A 19,159-nucleotide genomic window follows, 5' to 3' on the forward strand; every position below is an offset into this window, starting at 1 on the left:
GTGACATTGCCATGAGGTGCCTTTGGAGAGGGCCCCTTTTGCTATGCTATGTCCTCTAAATCCAGAGCAGTCTCAGCACACAGTGTGTGCCTGGTGAGAACCAGAGTATTCTGGAAAGATCTCTGGCCTAGAAGCCCACAGACCTGAATGTAATCACTGCCTGCATTTGTTTGCACGAAAGCTGCAACTTTTTCCAAGACCTAAGACTTTTTTTTTTCCTATACAACTTGAAAATTGGGGACTGCAGGATGGTGGGTTCATGAAGAACAGCAGAGTATATGGCAAGACATGGAGTGGAGGTGCCCCACCGTGGCTCTTATGGTCCATCCAGACTTGTGGGTGGGAACAATTTTCTGATCCTCTTACAGGAACATCAGTCTTCGTCCCTGGAGGATCAGGCATGGGCAATCACAATGCTGGGCACCTGCCCTTTTGGAAGGCTCTGTGAGGAGGAGGGTCCCGAGCAGACGCTCAGGCATCTCCGCTGTCAGCTTCGTGGTGCAGAGTCCTCCTCCCCAGCTGCTGGCAGGGCATCTCTGCCAAATGCTCCAGAGGGGCTGGAACACAGACCAATCTCACACATCTCAAATCACTATCTGGGAAGGTGGGAGTGGGGAAGGTTTAGAACAAGAGGACCTGGGAGCTCAGGAGGACCTGGAAGCTCAGAAGGACAGCGTTGGGGCAGCCGGCAGAGTATGAAGTTATTCAGCCTGAGAGATAGCTTGCCGAGTAAATGGTAACGAGTAGAATCTTTGCTACATGTATCAAGAGGACTGTGTGTAAAGCTGCCAAGGTAGCCTGGCACTTAATAAAGATTTAGCAAAGATAATTAGTAAATGCTTAATAAAGATAATCGTCAGTGAAGGTTTAGACTACTACTGAGGCAGATGATGGAAGACACAGGGCAAGAAGCACTCTTTCACCAGGCACTCGGTCCACTCCCCTTCTTCCTTAGTGAGTCTCAGAAAATCACTGGAATTTGAATTGGTCCAGGGAGGAAAAAAGACAAGCAAGAGGCATGTGTTTCCATTTAGATGTAAAAGGAGAAAACTTTCCCTCAAGAACCCGGCACTGCCCTGAGGGACTGTTGGCATTATCCAGATATTGGAGGCCCAGATGTGAGGTTCGGAGTTGGGGCACACGGCCTGAGCAGACCAGCTTGGGGCTCAGGGGCAGAAGTAGGGTCCACCATTTGGATTCCAGGCTACTCTGCTGGGGTTGTGCTCTGCGTCCAGCAGCGAGGACCACACAGATGGTGTCTGCCTGCTGCCTTTCAAAGCTTCTGTTTCAGAGAGTAGCCATCCATGCAAGGCAGACGGCCACAGAACAGCCCGGCTTTCCTCTTGTGCTGGGTCCTTGTAAAAGAGCAAATCCTCATGAGCTCTCTATGAAATAACCTCTGCCCATCTCCACTTGACAGATGAGGAAACTGAGATACAGGTGACTTAACTTTGCTAAAGGCCACAAACTAGTGACCATTTCATGTCCCTGCCTCCTCACAGCTTTGACTACAGGGGGACACGGGGGATACTGTTGCAGGGGACTCTCGGGCTGCACCTAACAAGGGATCAGGTGTTTGGAGGATTCCTTCAGCAACATTTGCCGGGGTCCTCCCCACATCCATCCTAGGCACCAGGCGTTGGAGACCCCCCTCTCTCAGACAAAACTTGTTGTGCCCTGGGATAGTACTGGGCTAATGAAAGGAGAGTGGCAATTTCGTGAATGGTTTCAAAACACAGGGAGAAGAAAATGAAGCGATTCGGTTTTTTGGTTTTTTTCCCCTGGGGAAGTCTTGAGGGTTGTAAAGGGACTATCCGGAGGTCAGGACTTGAGGTGTGGCTAAAGGAGAGTCTGAACAAGGACTCTGGAGTCCTTGGCCTGACGTAGGACATTTATTCCACACACTTTAAGGGCTCTGCAAGGGGCTTAGGAGAGCATTTGTTGGGGTTTGGTTGGGCGGTTAGAAGGAGACATCACCACCCAAGTGTGGTGTGGTAGGTTCCCTCCTGGGGGCAATTTTGAGAGACTAACTCATCCATGTCCAGGCACTAGCATGTTTATGGCTAAGGAGAAGCGCAACGTGGAGTAAGTCCTGGAAGACAAAGACAGTCTGAAGGACAGGCGCTTTTATGTAACCGACCTCTGCGCCAAGGGTCTCAGGAGACTGACGTTCCAAGCCGGGCCCGGCGTTATTTTCGTACAAATACCAGCGGACAGCAAAGGAGACCTAAGTTAGGCAAGTCCGCGGAGCTTCTGAGAATGAGGCACCTGGTCGCATCGCCTCTTCCCAGATCAAGGCCGGACGAACCCGGGGTCCCCAGGCTCTGCCCTTGCCCCTTCTCCCCCAGAACTGGTGACCTTGGGTACGCCACTTGACCTGTGAGCCTCAGTTTCCCAGTCTGTGCACATACAAGGCAATGGTGGACAGCTTAGAGATGCTTGCCGGGGAGCCCGGGGTGGAGACCCGGGGCCTGGGCACCGGACGCCCCTCCACGATATGCCCGCCGCGGGGCCGCGCAGTCCTAGTGCCCCCACGAGGCGGCGCGCGCTGGGCGGTCAGCTCATCGCGCAGGCGCGGCGGGCGGGGCGGGGAGGGCGCCGGGCATTGCGCGGTGGCTCAGAGCGCGCGGGGCGGCGCGCGGGGCGGGTCGCGGCAGAGCTCGGGCTTCCGAGCGGCTGGCAGACGAGCCCGACCAGCGCTCCTCGGCTTCCCGGCCCGCTCCTTTCGCTCATCCGGTCGCCGTGCACTCCGCGGCCCGTAGCGCGGTGATCTGGGGCTCCACGGGGCCGGGCTGAGCGGCCGCCGCCCGCCCCGAGCCGCCGCCGCCGCCCGGCCGCCCGCCCGGCTTAGCCGCCGAGGCGCCTGGCGGGGTCCGCGCCGCCGGGGGCGGGCGGCTCGGGCTGCGGGGCGGCTGGCGCGCGCGCGCCGCGGGGCGGAGAAGCGGGCCCGGCGGCCGGCGAGCATGGAGGAGAAGTACCTGCCGGAGCTGATGGCGGAGAAGGACTCTCTGGACCCCTCCTTCACGCACGCCCTGCGCCTGGTGAACCGAGGTGAGCGCGCCGGCCGTTAACGGCACCCGCGCAGCTGCTCCCGGGAGGAGGGAGGAGGCCGGGCATCTGCCCCGGACTAGAAGCGCTGCCGTGGGGACCCTGGGCGACCCAGGGGAAACTTCTGGGCGAAACACAGCGAGTGTCCAGGGTCCTGGGCCTGGACCGACGCTGGACGAGACAAATGGACAGGGAGAATGGGGCGCCCCGGGACCTGGGGTGTTTGGGGTGTCCAAGGAGCTGGAAGAAGGCGCTGTGAGGAAATGGATGGGCTTGAGCGGCTTGGCTACGCAGGAGGTGAAGGGAACAGGTGATTGGGTTGTTAGTGAAGTTTGGGGACCTTGGAAGAGGTTTAGGGTCAGATCCTCGAAACAAGATAGAGGGGAGGACCCCAGCGGCCCCGAGGGAGGCGCCCAGCCCTTCTCCCACGTTCTTCTGTGTGTGCCCAAGCAGCCACGGGCTGGGCAGTTTGCCGTTCCTGGGGGCGGACACTCAATGCCAGGCTGGCAGTCAGGCGGCCCTTGGAGGACTCAGTTTGGGAGAGGAGGCCCGCCAGAGAGCCCGTTCTTTTTCGCCCTTTCTCTCTTCGAGACAAGCTGGGCGGGTGACCCTCATTGGTGGCAGGCTTGGGGTTGAGCACATTGCCAACGGAACCACCCGCCTGTGCCATTTTTCACACTCCTCCAACCAGCGCGAGTGGGAAAGGAGCCGGAAAGTGCCAAGGACAGGGACACTGGGGTTTATGGAGGCACGCCTACCCAGAACAGTATTCTTCAGGCTTACTTCTCCTTTGGCTTCCTGAATCATCTGCTGGGATGGAAGGTAAATGAAGCCCGCCTTCCCCGGATCTGTCTTCTACACCCGGGTCCAGCATATGTGTTTCAGAGGAAGATGGGCAAGGGAACCTCTGGCCTTTTTTTATTTCCTTTTTTCCTTTTTCTATTTTCAGGGACAGGACAGTGACATTATCTGGCCAGATAATGTAACTATTTTATGAATCGCTCTGTGCAGTGTGTGCTTCCTAGTTAGGGGTGTGCTTCTCTCAATGCTGGCCCTTACTCTTATTGTTGAGAGAGAAAGATGAGGCAGACATATTCTGTTTGTGTGTAGATTCTTGTGTTTTAGAGCCACGACCTCTGCTACTTGCCTGTAGTAGACAGTTGTCGCCTGGTGGGCTTGTTGGAGAGACTTACCGTCTCCACGAATTTAAGCTTCTTTTGAATTGTTGAACAGAAATACGTTTACAAGCCTCTCCCATTAATGGCATGCCTATTTTGATTTTTTTTTTTCTAACAGGCTTGTGAAAGAGTCATGGGCATTCACTCCTAAATTAGAGAAAAAGAATTTAAGTTTTACTGCCTGGTCCTTCCGAACAGTTTTGTAGTTAGATTCCTGCCGTTAGGTTTGTACTCCACTCTTTTATGATTTACATATATCTTTTGCTGCCTGCTGGGCTGTCATCTCTGTAAGAAATTTCTTTGTACATTGTGTGAGATGAGTGGAGTAGAAATGGTCTGGACTGTGAGACCAAGTACAGTTCTCCTAGAGAAGAAACAAAATCAGACCAGGGTTGTGCTCAATTAGGGAAACGTGGTTTAAAAGCTAATGAGCTATTTTTTAAAGTCGGGATTATTTTCCGTGCCGTGTTGTCATAGCCTCGTGCTGTTATGATGTTCACAATTCTGTCGGTTCCTGCGTCTGTGGTGTTAATAAGGACTCCATTTCCTGAACCAGATACTGGGGAGGTCTTGTAATTTAGGGCTTGTTTGGTGTTGAACTTGGTTGCCTTGCTTTTCACCCGGCATGTAATTCTTGGACATTTCTTTCTTACCTGTGAAGGAAGCCCTGCTGCCAGGATGCTCTCGTTACTGGGAATTTTTACATGACTTGAGATGGAGGCTGATACCCAGAACACAGTGCTCTGTCATTTAAAATATTAATTATGGTCTCTTATGTAACTCCAACGTTACAAGTGCCTCTTTAAAAACGTCAGGTCTGAAGTCAGCATTTAGGCAATTGTTGGCAAAATTTCATTTGAAATCCGATAGCCACCCTCTTATTGCTTCTATGAAAGCCGTGTTACTCTTACTTTGCTGTGTTTTTTCCTATAAGAAAGTCTCTTTTTAGAAGTTATGCTGGAACGTCCAACAGCAGGGAATGGTGGCCGCTGTGAGCCTTTCAGACTGCGGCTCCTATCTCCAGAGCTCACAGTATTTACAAAGTTTCCCGGGCTCTTTAAGACTCTTGCTGTCTCTTTCCATCCTCACACTTCAAGCCAGAAAGGCAAGACAATCAGTGCCTTCTTGGAAGGCTGCTAGGACCCCTGCTGCATACTAGCCTGGAGGTACTGAGAACTAATTTGAGTCCACATCTTCTATCTTCTTACATGTGACTTTCCAAAAAGATGGAATTAACTCTTCCTGCACCTTAATTTAAAATACTGTTGAAATCAGTACAGTGAATATGATTGTCCCTTGTTAAGTTACTGTAAGAGAGGGAAATCCTGTGAGCTGTGGAAGACCGATGTTGCTTTAAAAGACGGTGCTTTCTTTCTGTACTTCCTTGAAGAAGCAGACCTCCATTGTAGACTTGAAAGTGGATATCAAGGCCAAGGCACCTGCAATTAAAGCCCTCCTGTGACGAGTATTTTTGTTTAGGAATCAGCACCGCACGGCAATGAGACATGGTCATCTCAGAATGCAGTGTCCATAAACATTGATTGGCATCCTGGCTGAGTTATGACTTGTCGCAGTCTTTAAGGACTTGGACGGATATGCTGTCAGGTGCTCTCCCTTTAGGACAGGTGGACTTGTGCTGTTTCTCCAGGCCGGTGTTTTATCGTGGACATTACTTACTGAGTTGATTTATAATTCCCAGTGGTAGCCGCTTCTCCCTCTTTGCCCCAAATGTGAAATTTTATTCTTCAACAAAAGTAAGGATAATGCTTAATTGGCATTAAAGATGAAGGAAGTCAGGCTTGATGAGAAATGAGAGACGCCAGGCTTTAGCGTCCTCTCCCCACTGGTTCCCACAGAAGTGCCTACAGGGTGAAGTCATGTGCTTCCTGCTAGGGAGTTGGAGGTGAGAGTTATTGCATGCTTTGTATTATATTTGCCAGTAGGAGATATACCCACTGGCTAAATCCCTCTCCAGAATGTCTTATGTTACGATTTAATCTGGCACTTTGTTCAAGGTTTGGATGGCTCTCTGTTCAAATCTACCCAAGACACAGCCTGTGCTTTGTAATTATCTGGTTATCAGTTGCAGTTCCTGGCCAAGTTAAATTTAGTTGTTTTGGTTACAGGAGGAAGGTAGCCTGTGTGTCCACACTGATATTTAAAATAATGGTTTTTATGGCACCCCAGTTTTTCAAATGTTAGGGTTCTTTGTGTTACTTAGGCTGTATGTGAATCTATGAGCAGAAAGGGGGCCATTAGCTCACTTTTCCTTGCAGTGTACAAAATTCAGTGGCGTAGCATCCGTTTTGGGACTCCCTTTTGCAACTGCTTTTGTGCAGTGAGGGCTCACCAGTAAGAGTTGCAGAGTGTGGTTAAGGTGTGGTGCTTGTTGTATGCTGCCGAGTGCTGTTACCCACTTCATCCAGTGGAGGCTGCCATTATTTTGGTTTTCATTGTTTCTCTCCTGGTGTGAGTGTTTTGGTTTGTCTTTGTAGAATGGATATAGTGCCTCAGTTTGAGGTCAGCCACTCCTGGGTTTTATGCGGTGCCTTTTACAGAGATACAGTGTTCCAGCACGTGGACCTTGGGGTCACAGCCTGTGTGCTGGGCTTTTTGTGCTGCGTGTGAAGAACTAGAATGCCCTGTACTCCACTGTGGGAGAGAGTGAGTTTTAGTTATAAATGTCTTCTTTCCCAGGACCGTAGTCTTTCTTAGTCCTTGCTTGGAGTACGGAGTGACCAGAAGATCCCAATGAGCTAGGACAATGTTTCTGAGGCCCTTTGTCCTGACTGGTGCTGGTAGTTCTTGCTACTGCCGACGCCCCAGGGAAGGAGAGGTCTTTGGGCCAGGCTTTCACTCATACATCCTGCCGCAAATGGCATGCTTTCAGGATATCAGAGCAACGGCAAAACTTGGTGGTTAGTTTTGCCATGCTGTTCTATACGAACCCTGGGGTTCTCGAAGTGCAGGTCCTGTAAGACTGTTGGCTGATGACAGGCGCAGACTAGAGAAGCCTGGCTCCGGGATGTGCAGTTGCTTCTTTCTCTCTCTGACCACACTGGGTTGAAAGATACATGATATGGTGTCTGTTTTTACTCTTCCCCCTTCAGGTTTCTGCTTTAGTTCCTCCATCTACTTTCTTCTCCCCGCCAAAGCAGAGGGCTCCATTGCCTTTTTCTTATTTTTAGTCCCTACGCTTCCCTCTGCCCTGGTGGGATGCTGCTGTGTAGATCTTATCTCCTTGCTGGGAGAGTAAGAGCCTGTTAGGAGGCAGACCTGGTCTCTCACCTGCCTTGTGTCTTCAGGAGGTAGCATCCAGTGCCGTTCTTGGCCCTTGCACACTGAACTCCAGCCTTCATGGCTGTGCGGAGATGACCACGAAGGAAACAGAGAGTGTGAGTGTGTGCTCAGAGCTCAGAGCCACGGAGAGAGCTCTGCCCCAACTGCTGTGGAGCAGCACCCCTGGGGTGGGGATGAGGCCTTTAATGTGCACAGCACTAAGGGAGGAAGGAAGGAAGGAAGGAAAGAAGGAAGGAAGGAAGGAAGGAAGGAAGGAAGGAAGGAAGGAAGGAAGGAAGGAAGGAAGAAAGGCAGGCTCTCCGCAAACTGTGTGAAAGCAAGCAGAAGAGCAGGCCAGGATCCTAAAGGTGGCAGAACAGTTAGGGTCTTTCTTGAGGAGCTAATGAGAAGATGTCGTCACATCTGCTGGGAATCAGACATATATTTACGTGGTGCTTTCTTGAGGAGCTTGTTAAACCCATGCACTCTGGTGCCGTCAGCTTTCCTTCTGAAATTTGGAAGGGATGAGTCAAATTAGAACTCTGGGAGCCTTTAAAGGTGTCTTAAAAGCCTTCTTACTTGAGGGAGTTAATCTGCAATTTGAGGTCCAGCTGGAAACTTCTCTCCCCCATGTAACCCTGACTGGCCTAGAACTCATAGAGGTCTGCCTGTCTGCCTCACCACTGCAGCTCTGCTTAGCCAGAACCCAAAAGTCAGAGGAACAAACTGAAGTGCTGTGGCTGCCAAGTGCCAACTTCAACGTAGGTGTCTAGAGACCCGTTTGGCACTTGTCATCTATCTGGCTGCAAGAAGAGAGAATGGCAGGCGATCTCAGCTCTGGGACAGTGGTTGTGACTGGTTATTATACTAGCTACCACATGGAGGGCCTCTTTGGTGCCAGGCGTGTCCTGTGCATTATCTCTGACTCACACAGAGTCTTGCAAAGTAGGGAATTTATCCCCGCCTTGCTGCCCCTCCCCTTGCTTTTCCCCTCTACTGAGGCATCCCTAGCTTCAAAATGCAAAGCAGTGGAGGTAGAGGCTGGAACTTCCAATCTTCAGTGTTTTCAAAGGATATAAAAGGCTGTTAGTGTTGTTTTTAAATAAAAGTTTGATTCTGGGAGAAGCCCCCTAGGAGTTTCTGTTGGTGATGAATTTTTAGGGGCGGTGTCTGAAAATGTGCTTTAACCCAAGGCAGCCCCCATGTTCTGTGCTCTCAGCAACACCGTGGAGTCTTCGCTGGGTGTTCAAGGTGTGCATCTCGGGAGTCACAGAGAAAGCAGGACAACATGGTGTGGAAAGTGTGCAAGTGAAATCTTCACACAGCCTGCGGTGGTGAAGGAGTCCTGTAGAACTGTGGAGCTTCTTGTGTTTAATACTTGGTCTACCAGGACTAGTTCGGATTAGATTTTTAGATTTTTAGATTAGATTTGTGGTACAGTGAGGAAGTCTTCCTGCTTCCAGACTCAAAAAGAAAGGGAACTTTAAAAAAAAAAAAAAGGAGAAAAAAGGATGTTATGTTAACATACAAGGTTGTATTTTCACAAATAATAGTTTCAGCTTTCTGGAAAGGAGTATATTTAAACATACAAGCTTTGTAATTGCTAATTATTGCAGCTGCCATTTATCAAGGGCCTTTTCTTGTTTATATGCCTTATGTACATTATTTTATTTAAGTCTTCTAGCATTCTTAAAAGAATAAATCATATTGCAGGTGAGAAGACTGAGGTCAGGAAGGTCAGGTAACAAACCCGTGCGTGCCCCTTGAAGCATCAGGTAGCATGGAAGTAGGTGCTGGGACTGGTGTTGCTATGTCAGCTCCTAAAATTAACTGTGAGGCTTTGCATAGGTCATCTGCTGAGCAGGACAGATCCCACATTGTATAGAGGAGCACACTGGGTCTACTGCCAGTGTGGCGGATGTCATTTACTTGGGAATAGCCAACCTACCAGGTAACAGACTGTGCAGAAAGAATTCTGTGCTCATGGAATGTGACACACCCTCCAGTTGCGTCGTTTGTCAGACCCTCAGTTTACCCATCAGCAAATTTAGAACGCCATGCTCCATTTGTATGACCCATGTTTTACACATATGTAATGCAGAACACATAGTAGGTTCTAAGTTATTATCCCCTGCTGTTTTTGTAGACTGGCCCGAGACAAATGTATGAGTATTGATGTCATTTTCCAGACACAGTGTCAAGTGACCTTAACACACAGATCCTAGCTTCATTGCTTACGGTCATCTTATGGTACTAGTACGATTTTAGTTTTCTAGCCCAGGAAGAATGGGAAGAGATATCCCTGGCTTAGGAAGCCTTTTGCATTCTCACCAGAATCAGCAGCTTGGGTTGATTTCATTATGCTAGCCAAGGCATAGCACCTGAAGCCTAAATTTAACAAATAAAGTTTCATAAACATTTTTTTTGACTGCACAACTTAAAGCGTGTCTGGCCACTGCAGCCTCCACAGCACAAGAGAGCTGGCACTGAGCTGGGAGGCTGGGAATTTCCATGGGTTTCTCCGATCAGTATCTGCTGCTATTTTAAGGATTTTAAAGGTGTTCTGGCATATTATTGGCGCTCTTCCTTGGCATGGTAAAGGGCATGGATGTGCGACAGCCACTTCTTTGATCCCTGCTTTTAGCATAAACCCTACACTTGGGGTCACTGTTGGTTCGAGGTCCCATTGAGAAATTGGAAGGGAAAAGGGAGGGGCAGTTTTCTTTCTCATTTTCCTGGTGTTAGTCTTCTGCTCCTGATACACAGTTGTGCTCTGCTTTTCTTTCACTAGATGGCGCTCCACATAGCTGCGGATCCTCTTCTGTCCACATTGGTTTAACTAAACTGAAGTTAGTGTTGATGCACAGGCTTGCATTTCTTTTGGGTTTTCATGCATTTCTCTTAGTCCCCCCCCCCAAATCTAGGATACTTTCTGACCAGCATTTTAGGACACAGCGGCATGTTTTTGTCTAGTTGCCAGTGCTTCTGAGTTCCTAAGGGGCTCTGTGCTCAGTTGCTAGTTTGCTTTTCCACGTTTCTTTTAGTCTTGGTACTGCTGTGTGAAGTTAGTTTTGTCTCATTCTACAGATAAAATAATGGTGCTCACAGGACCATCTAAGTGTTTGAGTCATGTGACTAACTCAGAGAAGGCTCTGTGATCTAATGGAAGGCTGAGAAGCATTGGACTGAACACGTTGTTAAGTAGACAGTAGGTAGAATGGTCTAGCTTGTGGCTACAGGCCATTGCAGTCTGTTTCTTGGAAGACAATCATAGTTCTCACAGTTATTTTGCATTGGGGCATGTGGATCAAGTCTTAGATATGCAAGCCAGCAACAGTAAGGAAAGATTTGTGGGCTGCTGTGGGCTTTCCTGCCTCTTGTCGCCTTCTGTTGCTGTTGACTTCAGGGGTGAGTTAGAGCGTCTGTCACTGCCAGGTACAGGGCCTCGCGAGGATTTTATAAGCAAACACAGCTCTCATTTAAAATGATTCTAACAGGGCTCCATACTGGATCACCGTATCTAGAGACTATAAGGATTCCGGAAATAAATTGTTTTTCAGTGATACAAATATGTGTGTTGAAGTACTTTGAGCTACTAAATTGAACTGTGAGTATCTAATAGTGCTAAATTGAACCCGGGTAGTTGTGTCTCCGAGTTGCTTTCCCAGCTTTGTAAATGGCAGTGGTGTTAGCTCAGTTGTTGTCACTGAGATGAAGTGACAGTGATACCTGGCGGGACGTCTTCACCTGATCTTCTTTGGTTTCAGAGCACAGCTCTGCCTGTTGGCCAGGGCAGAGTGTCACCTGTTTTCTGAGGGGAGGCACTGGATTTTCTTACTGCCCTCATCTCTTCGTCTCTTCCTTTCAGTCCACTTGTGATCAGAGAGCAGAAACAGAAGTTGAACACTTAGAACAATCCTTTGTCCTTAGCTTCTGCGCTGCCTGCAGGCCATAGTTGGCTGGGCATGGTCCTAGAGTTGAACTCAGGCTATTTTGTAGCACAGGAGAGTTAAGTTTTGTGTCTGCTAAACTTGGGCTCACACCTCAGCTCTGCCTTTCTTGGCTTGTGACCATGGCTGCATTGGCTCTTCTCAGCCTCAGTTTCCTCTCTGCAAAAACGGTGATTAAATGAGTCCACGTGCTCTGGAGCGCTGGCTGGTGGTGTTTCAGTATGGTGCTGTGGGGAGTCATCGTGCAGGTGAGGCCTGTAGTGAGCCCAAAGCCAACTGCTGCTGTTATCCTTGCCATCACCTTCATTATTGATTTCAATATGCACATCAATAAAGATTTATGTATTTATTTAGTGTGTGTGTTTGCATGCATGTTTGTAGAGTCCATAGGAGGGTATCAGGTCTCTTGAAGCTGCGGTCCTGAGCTACCCATTGTGGGTGCTGGGAATCGAACTTGGGTCCTCAGCAAGAGGAGCAAGAACTCTTAACCGCCGTCCTCTCTCCAGCCTCCTCCCTTTCCTTTATACTGTGTCTCATGAAGTGTTCAGGCCTCAGGCACGGAGGTAAACGTGCCAACAGACTTCGCAACATGGGCTATGTGCTGTGGGAGAGCTGCTTTTCTCTCAACCAAATGTTGTGGTGTTTTGTTTGTTTGTTTGTTTGTTTTTTCCTTACACTGTACAATTTGCCTGAAGTTCAGCCCCTTCCCCACCTCTCCTCTCCCCCAGATCCAGTCTTCTGGCTTTCTAGTTAAAGAGGTCTGAGCTGGATGCTGAATACCAGTCGGGTTCGATCAGTGACCTGGTGCTGGCAGCATGGTGTGTAACCCTCTGGCTTTTCTGTTTCCCTACATCTTCATTTTCCTGCCTTTGATTATGTCTTGTAGTTATTTATCTGTCTTTTCTTCCTTCGATAGTCAAGGTACTTTTTGTTGCTGGCACTAAAGATTTATTTTGAAATAATTTTAAGCTTACACATGGGGAGGATAGCGCTAAGACCTCTTCCTTCTACGTGGACCCACCAGTTAACGTTTGCTCTAGTTTGCTTCTCACGTCCTTTGTGTGTGTTCAGACTCCCCTGGCGGTGAGGTGCACTTGTCACTTGTTTTTTCTTTCTGAGTATGAAACGCTTCTCCCTACTTCCCCTCAAAAAGGGCCTTGTTTTTCAGTGCCGATGAAGCTTAGTGGTGATGCTGGCCTAAAGAACTAGGTCTGTCACCTAGTTCTTTACCTGTTTTTGCCACTTGTTCTATGTTGCCCTCAAAGCGTCCATCCAGATCCAGAGCAGACATTGCAGCTCCCAGTGTCCTAGTGTCCGCAGCCTGCTGCCTTTCCCCGCTTCTGAGGACATGCCAGTGTAGGTGGTAAGCATCTCTGAGTTTGGGCTGTCTGATCCTTTTGCACTGTTGTGGAAGGGACAGTCTCCTCTGTGTGTGACGGCACATGGTACTGGTATTGATCAGGCTGGTGACTGCTTGAAGTCAGGCTGGCATCTTACCAAAAAGTAAACTGTCTCCTTTTGTAACTACTCAGAGCTTTTCGGAGACATTCTTTAAGACTAAATATTCCTCACAGACTAGCACCCAGTATTTCCTACCCAAAACATGGCTGTGGCTGTGGTTTTCTCCACTCCGCTCCTGTCATATTTATCAGTTGATGTCTGCAGAAAGGGGACATTTCTTTTGCTGTCTCTCTGTCCCTTTTCCTCTTCCTTACCCCTCTGTTCAGTTTGTCTCATTTGTCTTGTGCTTTCATGGATTACTTTAATCAGTGAGTTAGGAACCTTTACTGTATAAAGGATGCTCATATGGCCCCACATGTAGTTATCGGGAGCCCTTTGCCGTGCACCCTTGGCCCTTTGGATGGGATTATCACATGTGAGAATAGCTGGCCAACTGTATATCCATGGGTTCCGCATCTGTGTTTTTAACCAGGGATGTATCAGAAATATTTGAAAAAATCAAATAGGATATTTATTAAACATGTACCCTTTTTGTTATGTGAGTCATACATGATTGCAGATTACATAGTATTAGGTACTAACATGTACCCTAGCGATCATATAGCGAACAGAGAAGACACAGAGAGCTTCATGTAACTAAGCACCACACTGTTTTATATACAGGGGCTGAGCATCTGTGCATTGGGTATTTGGGGCAGTCCAGGAACCAGTCACTGAAGGATGCTAGAGAGGAAACAGCATCTTGTTGCAGGGCTCATTTGCCGTTGCCTTTCTGTGAAATTAGCTCTGCCTTACACAGTGCCCTGGTTTCTCCCAGCGAGGAATGCTCTTAGAAGCCAGGGTCTGGGCTGCTTCAGTGTCATTGCTTCCGGGACCCTTGCTCAGAGGCCTGGGAAGCAACTTTGTATTTCTAAGTGTGTCTTCATTGCCTCCATGCTGAATTCAGGCTTTTTCTGGTCAAACCAAAGACTAGATGGTTTTGAGGTATGCCTTCTATTAATTCCTGTTAGTGTTTTAGGAAAGCAGAATGCACAGCATGTTGAAGGGTGAGTGTGTTTGTACTCTGATATACTATAAAAACAAGTAGTGTGCAAGGCTGTCGTTCGGTGAGTCAGCCCACCCCCCACTGCTTTTGTGTTGCAGACTAAGGAGCAGATCTGGTAAGTTTTGTCTTACCCTGGTCATCAACAGGTGGGGCACAGTAGAAGGTGCTTATCTGGGTTAGCAAAGGGTAACTGTGAGCTCTGTCTGCTGCAGAGCACCCCGCAGCTCGCCAGTTTACCTGCAAGATGAGTCGTAGCCTTTTTACTCCCATTATTCAGTGCTTCGTTATTATAGCGGGAAAACAATTTTGTAAACTGTTGGGAGGAAGTTTTCTCAGCACAATCAGACAGATGCCTTCTGTGTGGGGGTAGGGAGGGTGTGCGTGCATGCGCACACACAAACGTGTCGAGAAGCCAGAGACCTAAATCAGGTGACCTTCCCAGTTGCACTCTGCCTTATTTTTCTGACAGAGTCTTTCACTGAAGCTGGAGTTCACTGATTCAGCTGTGCTGTCTGGCCAGTGCGCCTCACGGTTCCTTTTGTCTTTTTATCTGGGGCTAGGCTTTCAAGTGTGCTCTGCAGCGGGCTTTTGTGTGGGTGCTGGGGATGCAGACGCAGGTCCCCTTGCTTGCATGGCAGATACAAATGGAGCTTCTCCCCACTCTGATACTGTCTTTGTGAAGCCCTGTCTAAAAGCAGAACTACGGTCCCTGGTGCTCCTGTGGCCTCACATTACTCTTCAAGGCTCAGCAGAAAGGCAAGATTTTGGCACCAGTCAGTTAGGTGAAAAAAAAAATCTCAAAGTTATACTTTTCTTTTTCTTTTAGGATAGACATTTCTCAAAACTTTCTTGATATAATTTATTGCTTTACTGTATTTATAAAGGGACTTCTTGAGCAGAGACAAGAGGGTTTTCTCAGGAGTGACGCTGTTCTCAGGAGAGTATGTGTGGTGGAAGCACACTGTCCATGCTGGAGTCGTGTTTGACACTGGAGCCTGGGTGACCACAGCGCACAGCAAGAGCTTGACATGGATGTGATTGCACCCACCTAAGACATTGCCTGGAACAAGCGAGGCTTTCCCTAACTGTCTCCTTTTTCTATTATTATTATTGTTGTTGTTATTATTATTATTATTCCTAGAAGTCTCCCATTCACCTGTAGGCCTTCATGTTTGTTGGGAGCAGTAGGAAGTATCCTCAGCCTTGTCTTGGATTGGTTTGCAGTTCCACCCAAGGACACTTTTTGTCCAACTTCCACAGGGCGGCTGCCCTTGGAGACCTTGGTCCACCTTCTGAAATCCTGGTTCTGTTAGAAATTGTTTACACTTTTGTTTTTACGACCTTTTGACATGATGTCCAGCCCATCATTTAGTAAAACGCTAACCAGACCAAATAGAGTCAGAATCTCAGTGGTCAGCTTATTTCTTTAATGTTTTAAGGTAGAACTGTCTGTAGTCTAAGTTCACTGTGGATTCCAGTCTGGTCTAGATAGAGTTCATGATCTTTCTCCTTCAGTCTCCAGTCCTGAAGTTACATGTATGTACCCTGTATTTGTACAGTCTTCAATGATTTAGAAGAATGAGGAGAGAAGAATTAAGTGGTATAATTTGCCAATTGTGTGATTGTGTTCTGCATGATTCTGTCATATCATAGTTTCCTTTGCTCCGCCCGTGGACAGTTAAGCGGTGCATTAGCTTTGGTGATAAGCATCACAAATGTAAGTGTTTTCATTCCTAAATGGTCCTGGGAGAATCTATGTAAAGTGCTAGCATATTGTTAGGCCCTTAACATTCAGCCATCCTCCTTTCCCAAGTCTAGTGAGCTAGCAGCAGACGTCACTGTGTTTTCCTTTAGGAAGTCCAGCACAGAATACTAGGCCCAGAGTCTGTGCTCTTGGATACCTCTTTGAGATTCTTAAAGAGGGCAGAAGAATTCTGCTCTGACCTGTTTGGGAGCACATCGGGTTGCTTCCAGTGAAGAATTCCCAGCGATAGCACTTGTGTGGGGTTGGAGAGTTAAACAGAGGAAAAGCATAACTTTGCACTGAGGAAGTCATATCTAGCAGGGTGTGCCAGGCCAGGGGTGGGTTCCATCCTTACACAGCGGGAGCACGGCTAGGCTGGGTGAAGAGCTGGAACACAGAGCTGGCTAATACGTTATCCTTGCTTAAAGAGTTTCCAGCGCAGTGGGGAAGCAGCCAAATTAAAAGACATTTATATCATGGGGTGGTAAGTGCTGTAATAAAGACAGCCTGGGTACTGTGGCCCTGCTTAGGAGCAAGTAGGGCATTATTCTAGTTGGGGGAGGGAAGAGGGACTTCAGAGTGACCCTGATGGAGAGCAGAAACATTGTTGGCTCTCATAAGAGGAATGCTTCTCCTTAGTGTCAAAACATGGCCTCTCTGAAGACTGCATGCTCCTTGTCTGCTGTGTAGCAGAAAGGTCTTGTGTCCCCTTGTCTGTACCCCTGTCTGTGCCTAGCATGCCCCTCTTCTCTAACAGTGCTTTGTGCTGACCCCACTGTGCCATTCACAATGGATTTTTGGAAGTTACTCTGCACCTTATAAGCGGGAATGTGACTCATTGTGCACCATTGTCCCTCCTGTGAGGCCCTTAGCACTTAGTCTGGAGAGAGTGACCACAGCATAGCTGGGGCGGGGACTCATTTAGAGTCCATCTTTCAAGTTACTTTGGTGAGGGAAGGCAGTAGATTGTTTTTCTTTTGAGTTTCCAGCAACTGGCTTTGAGGAGATCTGTCATTTCTCAAGTATCTGTGTCAGGCTTGTGCAGACTGAGGTTTGTGCATGAAACATGCATGGCAAGAGAGGGCTGGGCGGAAGGACAGGCCTCTCTTGTCGCTTTTCCTGCCTTCATCAGAGTGTGTGGTCTAGATGACACAAGGACACTGCGTTTTAAAGGGATCTTCACCTTTGCTACTGCGCTGATGCCGTCCCTGCATACCCTTTAACTCCAGCAGCTAAAGTCGAGCAGAGCACCATGGTTCAGGACCCAGGAAGTAGGGTGGACACGGGCTCATCCTGCTAGAAAACTCAACAGTCCCTGGTAGCTTCTCTTTAGCTCTGACTTTGGTTTGGCTCACACTTTGCCAGTCGACTTTACACTTAGTGGTTGGCATCATGTATTTCCTTGGGGGATGCTTTTGATGTATGTGGCTACATCAAAGGGGAATGCTTAGGCCGGGATCTTCAGATCCTTGAGTGTGACTCCTCCTGCCTGCTGACAGCCTACTTGCCTCCCTGATGGCATGTGTAGAGTGCCAAGGCCGCAAACCTGTGCAGAGCAACAGCAACAGATTAATGCTTAGGGCTTAGGGCTCAGTAGAAAGCAGACCCAGGTACCTTTGTTTCTGCTGTCTTATTGGTGCACTCTGGTTCTGGTTTGCTTTGTTGAGATGGACAACATTTATTTATTTGTTTGTTCATCTGAATGTTTATTATCTATCTGTCCATCTGCTTTTTCTCTTGCCCCCTGTGTTTTCTGTACAGAAGCTCCCCTGTATGTGCTCTGGCTCGGACAGATTGGTGTGTCAGAGGGATTGTTTAGTAATGCCTTGGTTAAGGGCAGAGCTGGGACCCTTGCTGTACTCTTGAGTAAAGTATGCACTTCTTTTTCTGCCCAAGTGAGTTGTTGCTTTCTGTGAATTAGTGAAATGTGATGAAAGTAGTTATTGTAGTCTCATAACTCATTTCATAGACTTTAAATAAAAGCGAATTTCTGTTTGAATCATCTATAAGAGGCTCTTTTCTAGAATATTTTTTTGATCTGTCTGAAATTGTAAATAACAGACCTATCCAATTAAGTTGACTTGACTTTCTTACATGAAGAGAAAATGATGATCTCAATGATAGTATAGATCTACATAGAGGAGTAATATATAGAGGAGGGATGTGTGGAGGAGGGATATGCAGAGGAGGGATGTGTGGAGGGGGATAAGCGGAGTGGGGATAAGGCTTCTGTTTTAATGACATTAAAATATTCACAGAAGATTCCAAACTGCATGGCCTTGTGGGATTTAACATCCTTTGAGTTCTTTATGGACAAGACATGGAATCATCACAGTTAAAATAGTATAGTTCAGTAAGAACTGATGTCCTTGAGAGATTTAATGAGTGGTGTGATTGTATAGAGGAAGCATAATAGTTTTCAGATTCAAATCTCTAAGATCTACTTGAAATGACTCTGAATCCTGGTAGTGTGTTTCTTTTCTGTGGCTTTTGTGACAAATTATTACAAATACAGTGATTTCCTTACTTCACAGCCCCGGGCTGAGATCCCTGTAGATGCTGAGTGTTCTGGAGGCTCTGTATGGAATCTGGCTTTTCTGACCTCTGGAAACTAGTCACAGAGTATGGGCTTGTTGCTCCCTCATTTGTCTGCAAAAGCAGCACCTTGAGGCCGTCATCTCTGTGCTGGCTTTTCCGTTTGTAAAGCCCTGTGGTTGTACTGGGCTCACCTGGGCAGTTGCTCCACTTTAAGGTCGGCTTAGCCCCGTCTGCAGCCGTTCTCCATGCTACTTAATGGTTATGGGCTCTGGAGGTAACAGGATGTAGGTGTCCTTGGAGGAAGTCAGTTTTCTGCCTACCACAGAGCGGTGGGGTGTACAGCAGGAAATGAATGTTTATGGGTTCCTAGAGTCTCCGCAGTCGGGCTTTAGGGATTTTCATGTACTGTGATTATCTCAAATTGTGCATCAGGGTCTCAGAGACATCAAGTGAGTTGTTACTGTTACAGAATGATGACTAAAGATGGGCTTTGAAAGCTCGAGTTCCTGCTAAGCATCAGGCTGTGCTGGGAGATTGACAGACAGTATTTCCCAGTCCCCAGAACCACCTTCTGAGATAAATGACATAAGTTCCATCCTACCAGTGGGAAACAGGCTCTCATGGAGGTGTGACTGACCTCAAGTCACCTGACTGGCTTAAAACTGAATACTCCAAGTGGAAGGCAGACTGATTCCCAAACTCATCGAGAGGTAAAGGTGTTATGGAATTGATTTCTCTTCCTTTGCATTTCGGTGAGGCCTTATTTGTCTAATACTCAAGAGTACCTGCCAGGATGTTTGCCAAAGATTTGGTGTGACTTGTGAGAATCATTAGGTAGCTAACTGACTGACTTGGTGACCTCTCCCCTTCCTCTCCTCTCCATTTCTCCTGTTCTGCTTTTTATCCGCTGTATACC

At 48.0% G+C, this 19,159-nt stretch overlaps 1 protein-coding gene across 3 annotated transcripts in view; it reads left to right on the top strand.

Annotated features, from left to right (window-relative positions):
• The first annotated feature begins 2,656 nt into the window (after nucleotides 1-2,656).
• The window catches only part of Khdrbs3 (KH RNA binding domain containing, signal transduction associated 3), a 142,629-nt gene continuing 126,126 nt past the window's right edge, over nucleotides 2,657-19,159 (top strand). The window contains exon 1 of one of the 3 annotated variants that reach the window (XR_009058490.1): nucleotides 2,657-3,051. Coding sequence is in view for 2 of the 3 variants with exons in the window: in XM_057792628.1 (XP_057648611.1) it covers nucleotides 2,964-3,051 (88 nt within the window). In the remaining variant the exon portion in view is untranslated. Of the gene's footprint in view, nucleotides 3,052-3,724; nucleotides 3,871-19,159 lie in introns of those variants that run through there. The other 2 variants (XM_057792628.1, XM_057792629.1) reach the window with 2 other exon arrangements.

The sequence above is a fragment of the Chionomys nivalis genome, chromosome 17, assembly GCF_950005125.1.
Source record: "Chionomys nivalis chromosome 17, mChiNiv1.1, whole genome shotgun sequence".
NCBI lineage: Eukaryota > Metazoa > Chordata > Mammalia > Rodentia > Cricetidae > Chionomys > Chionomys nivalis.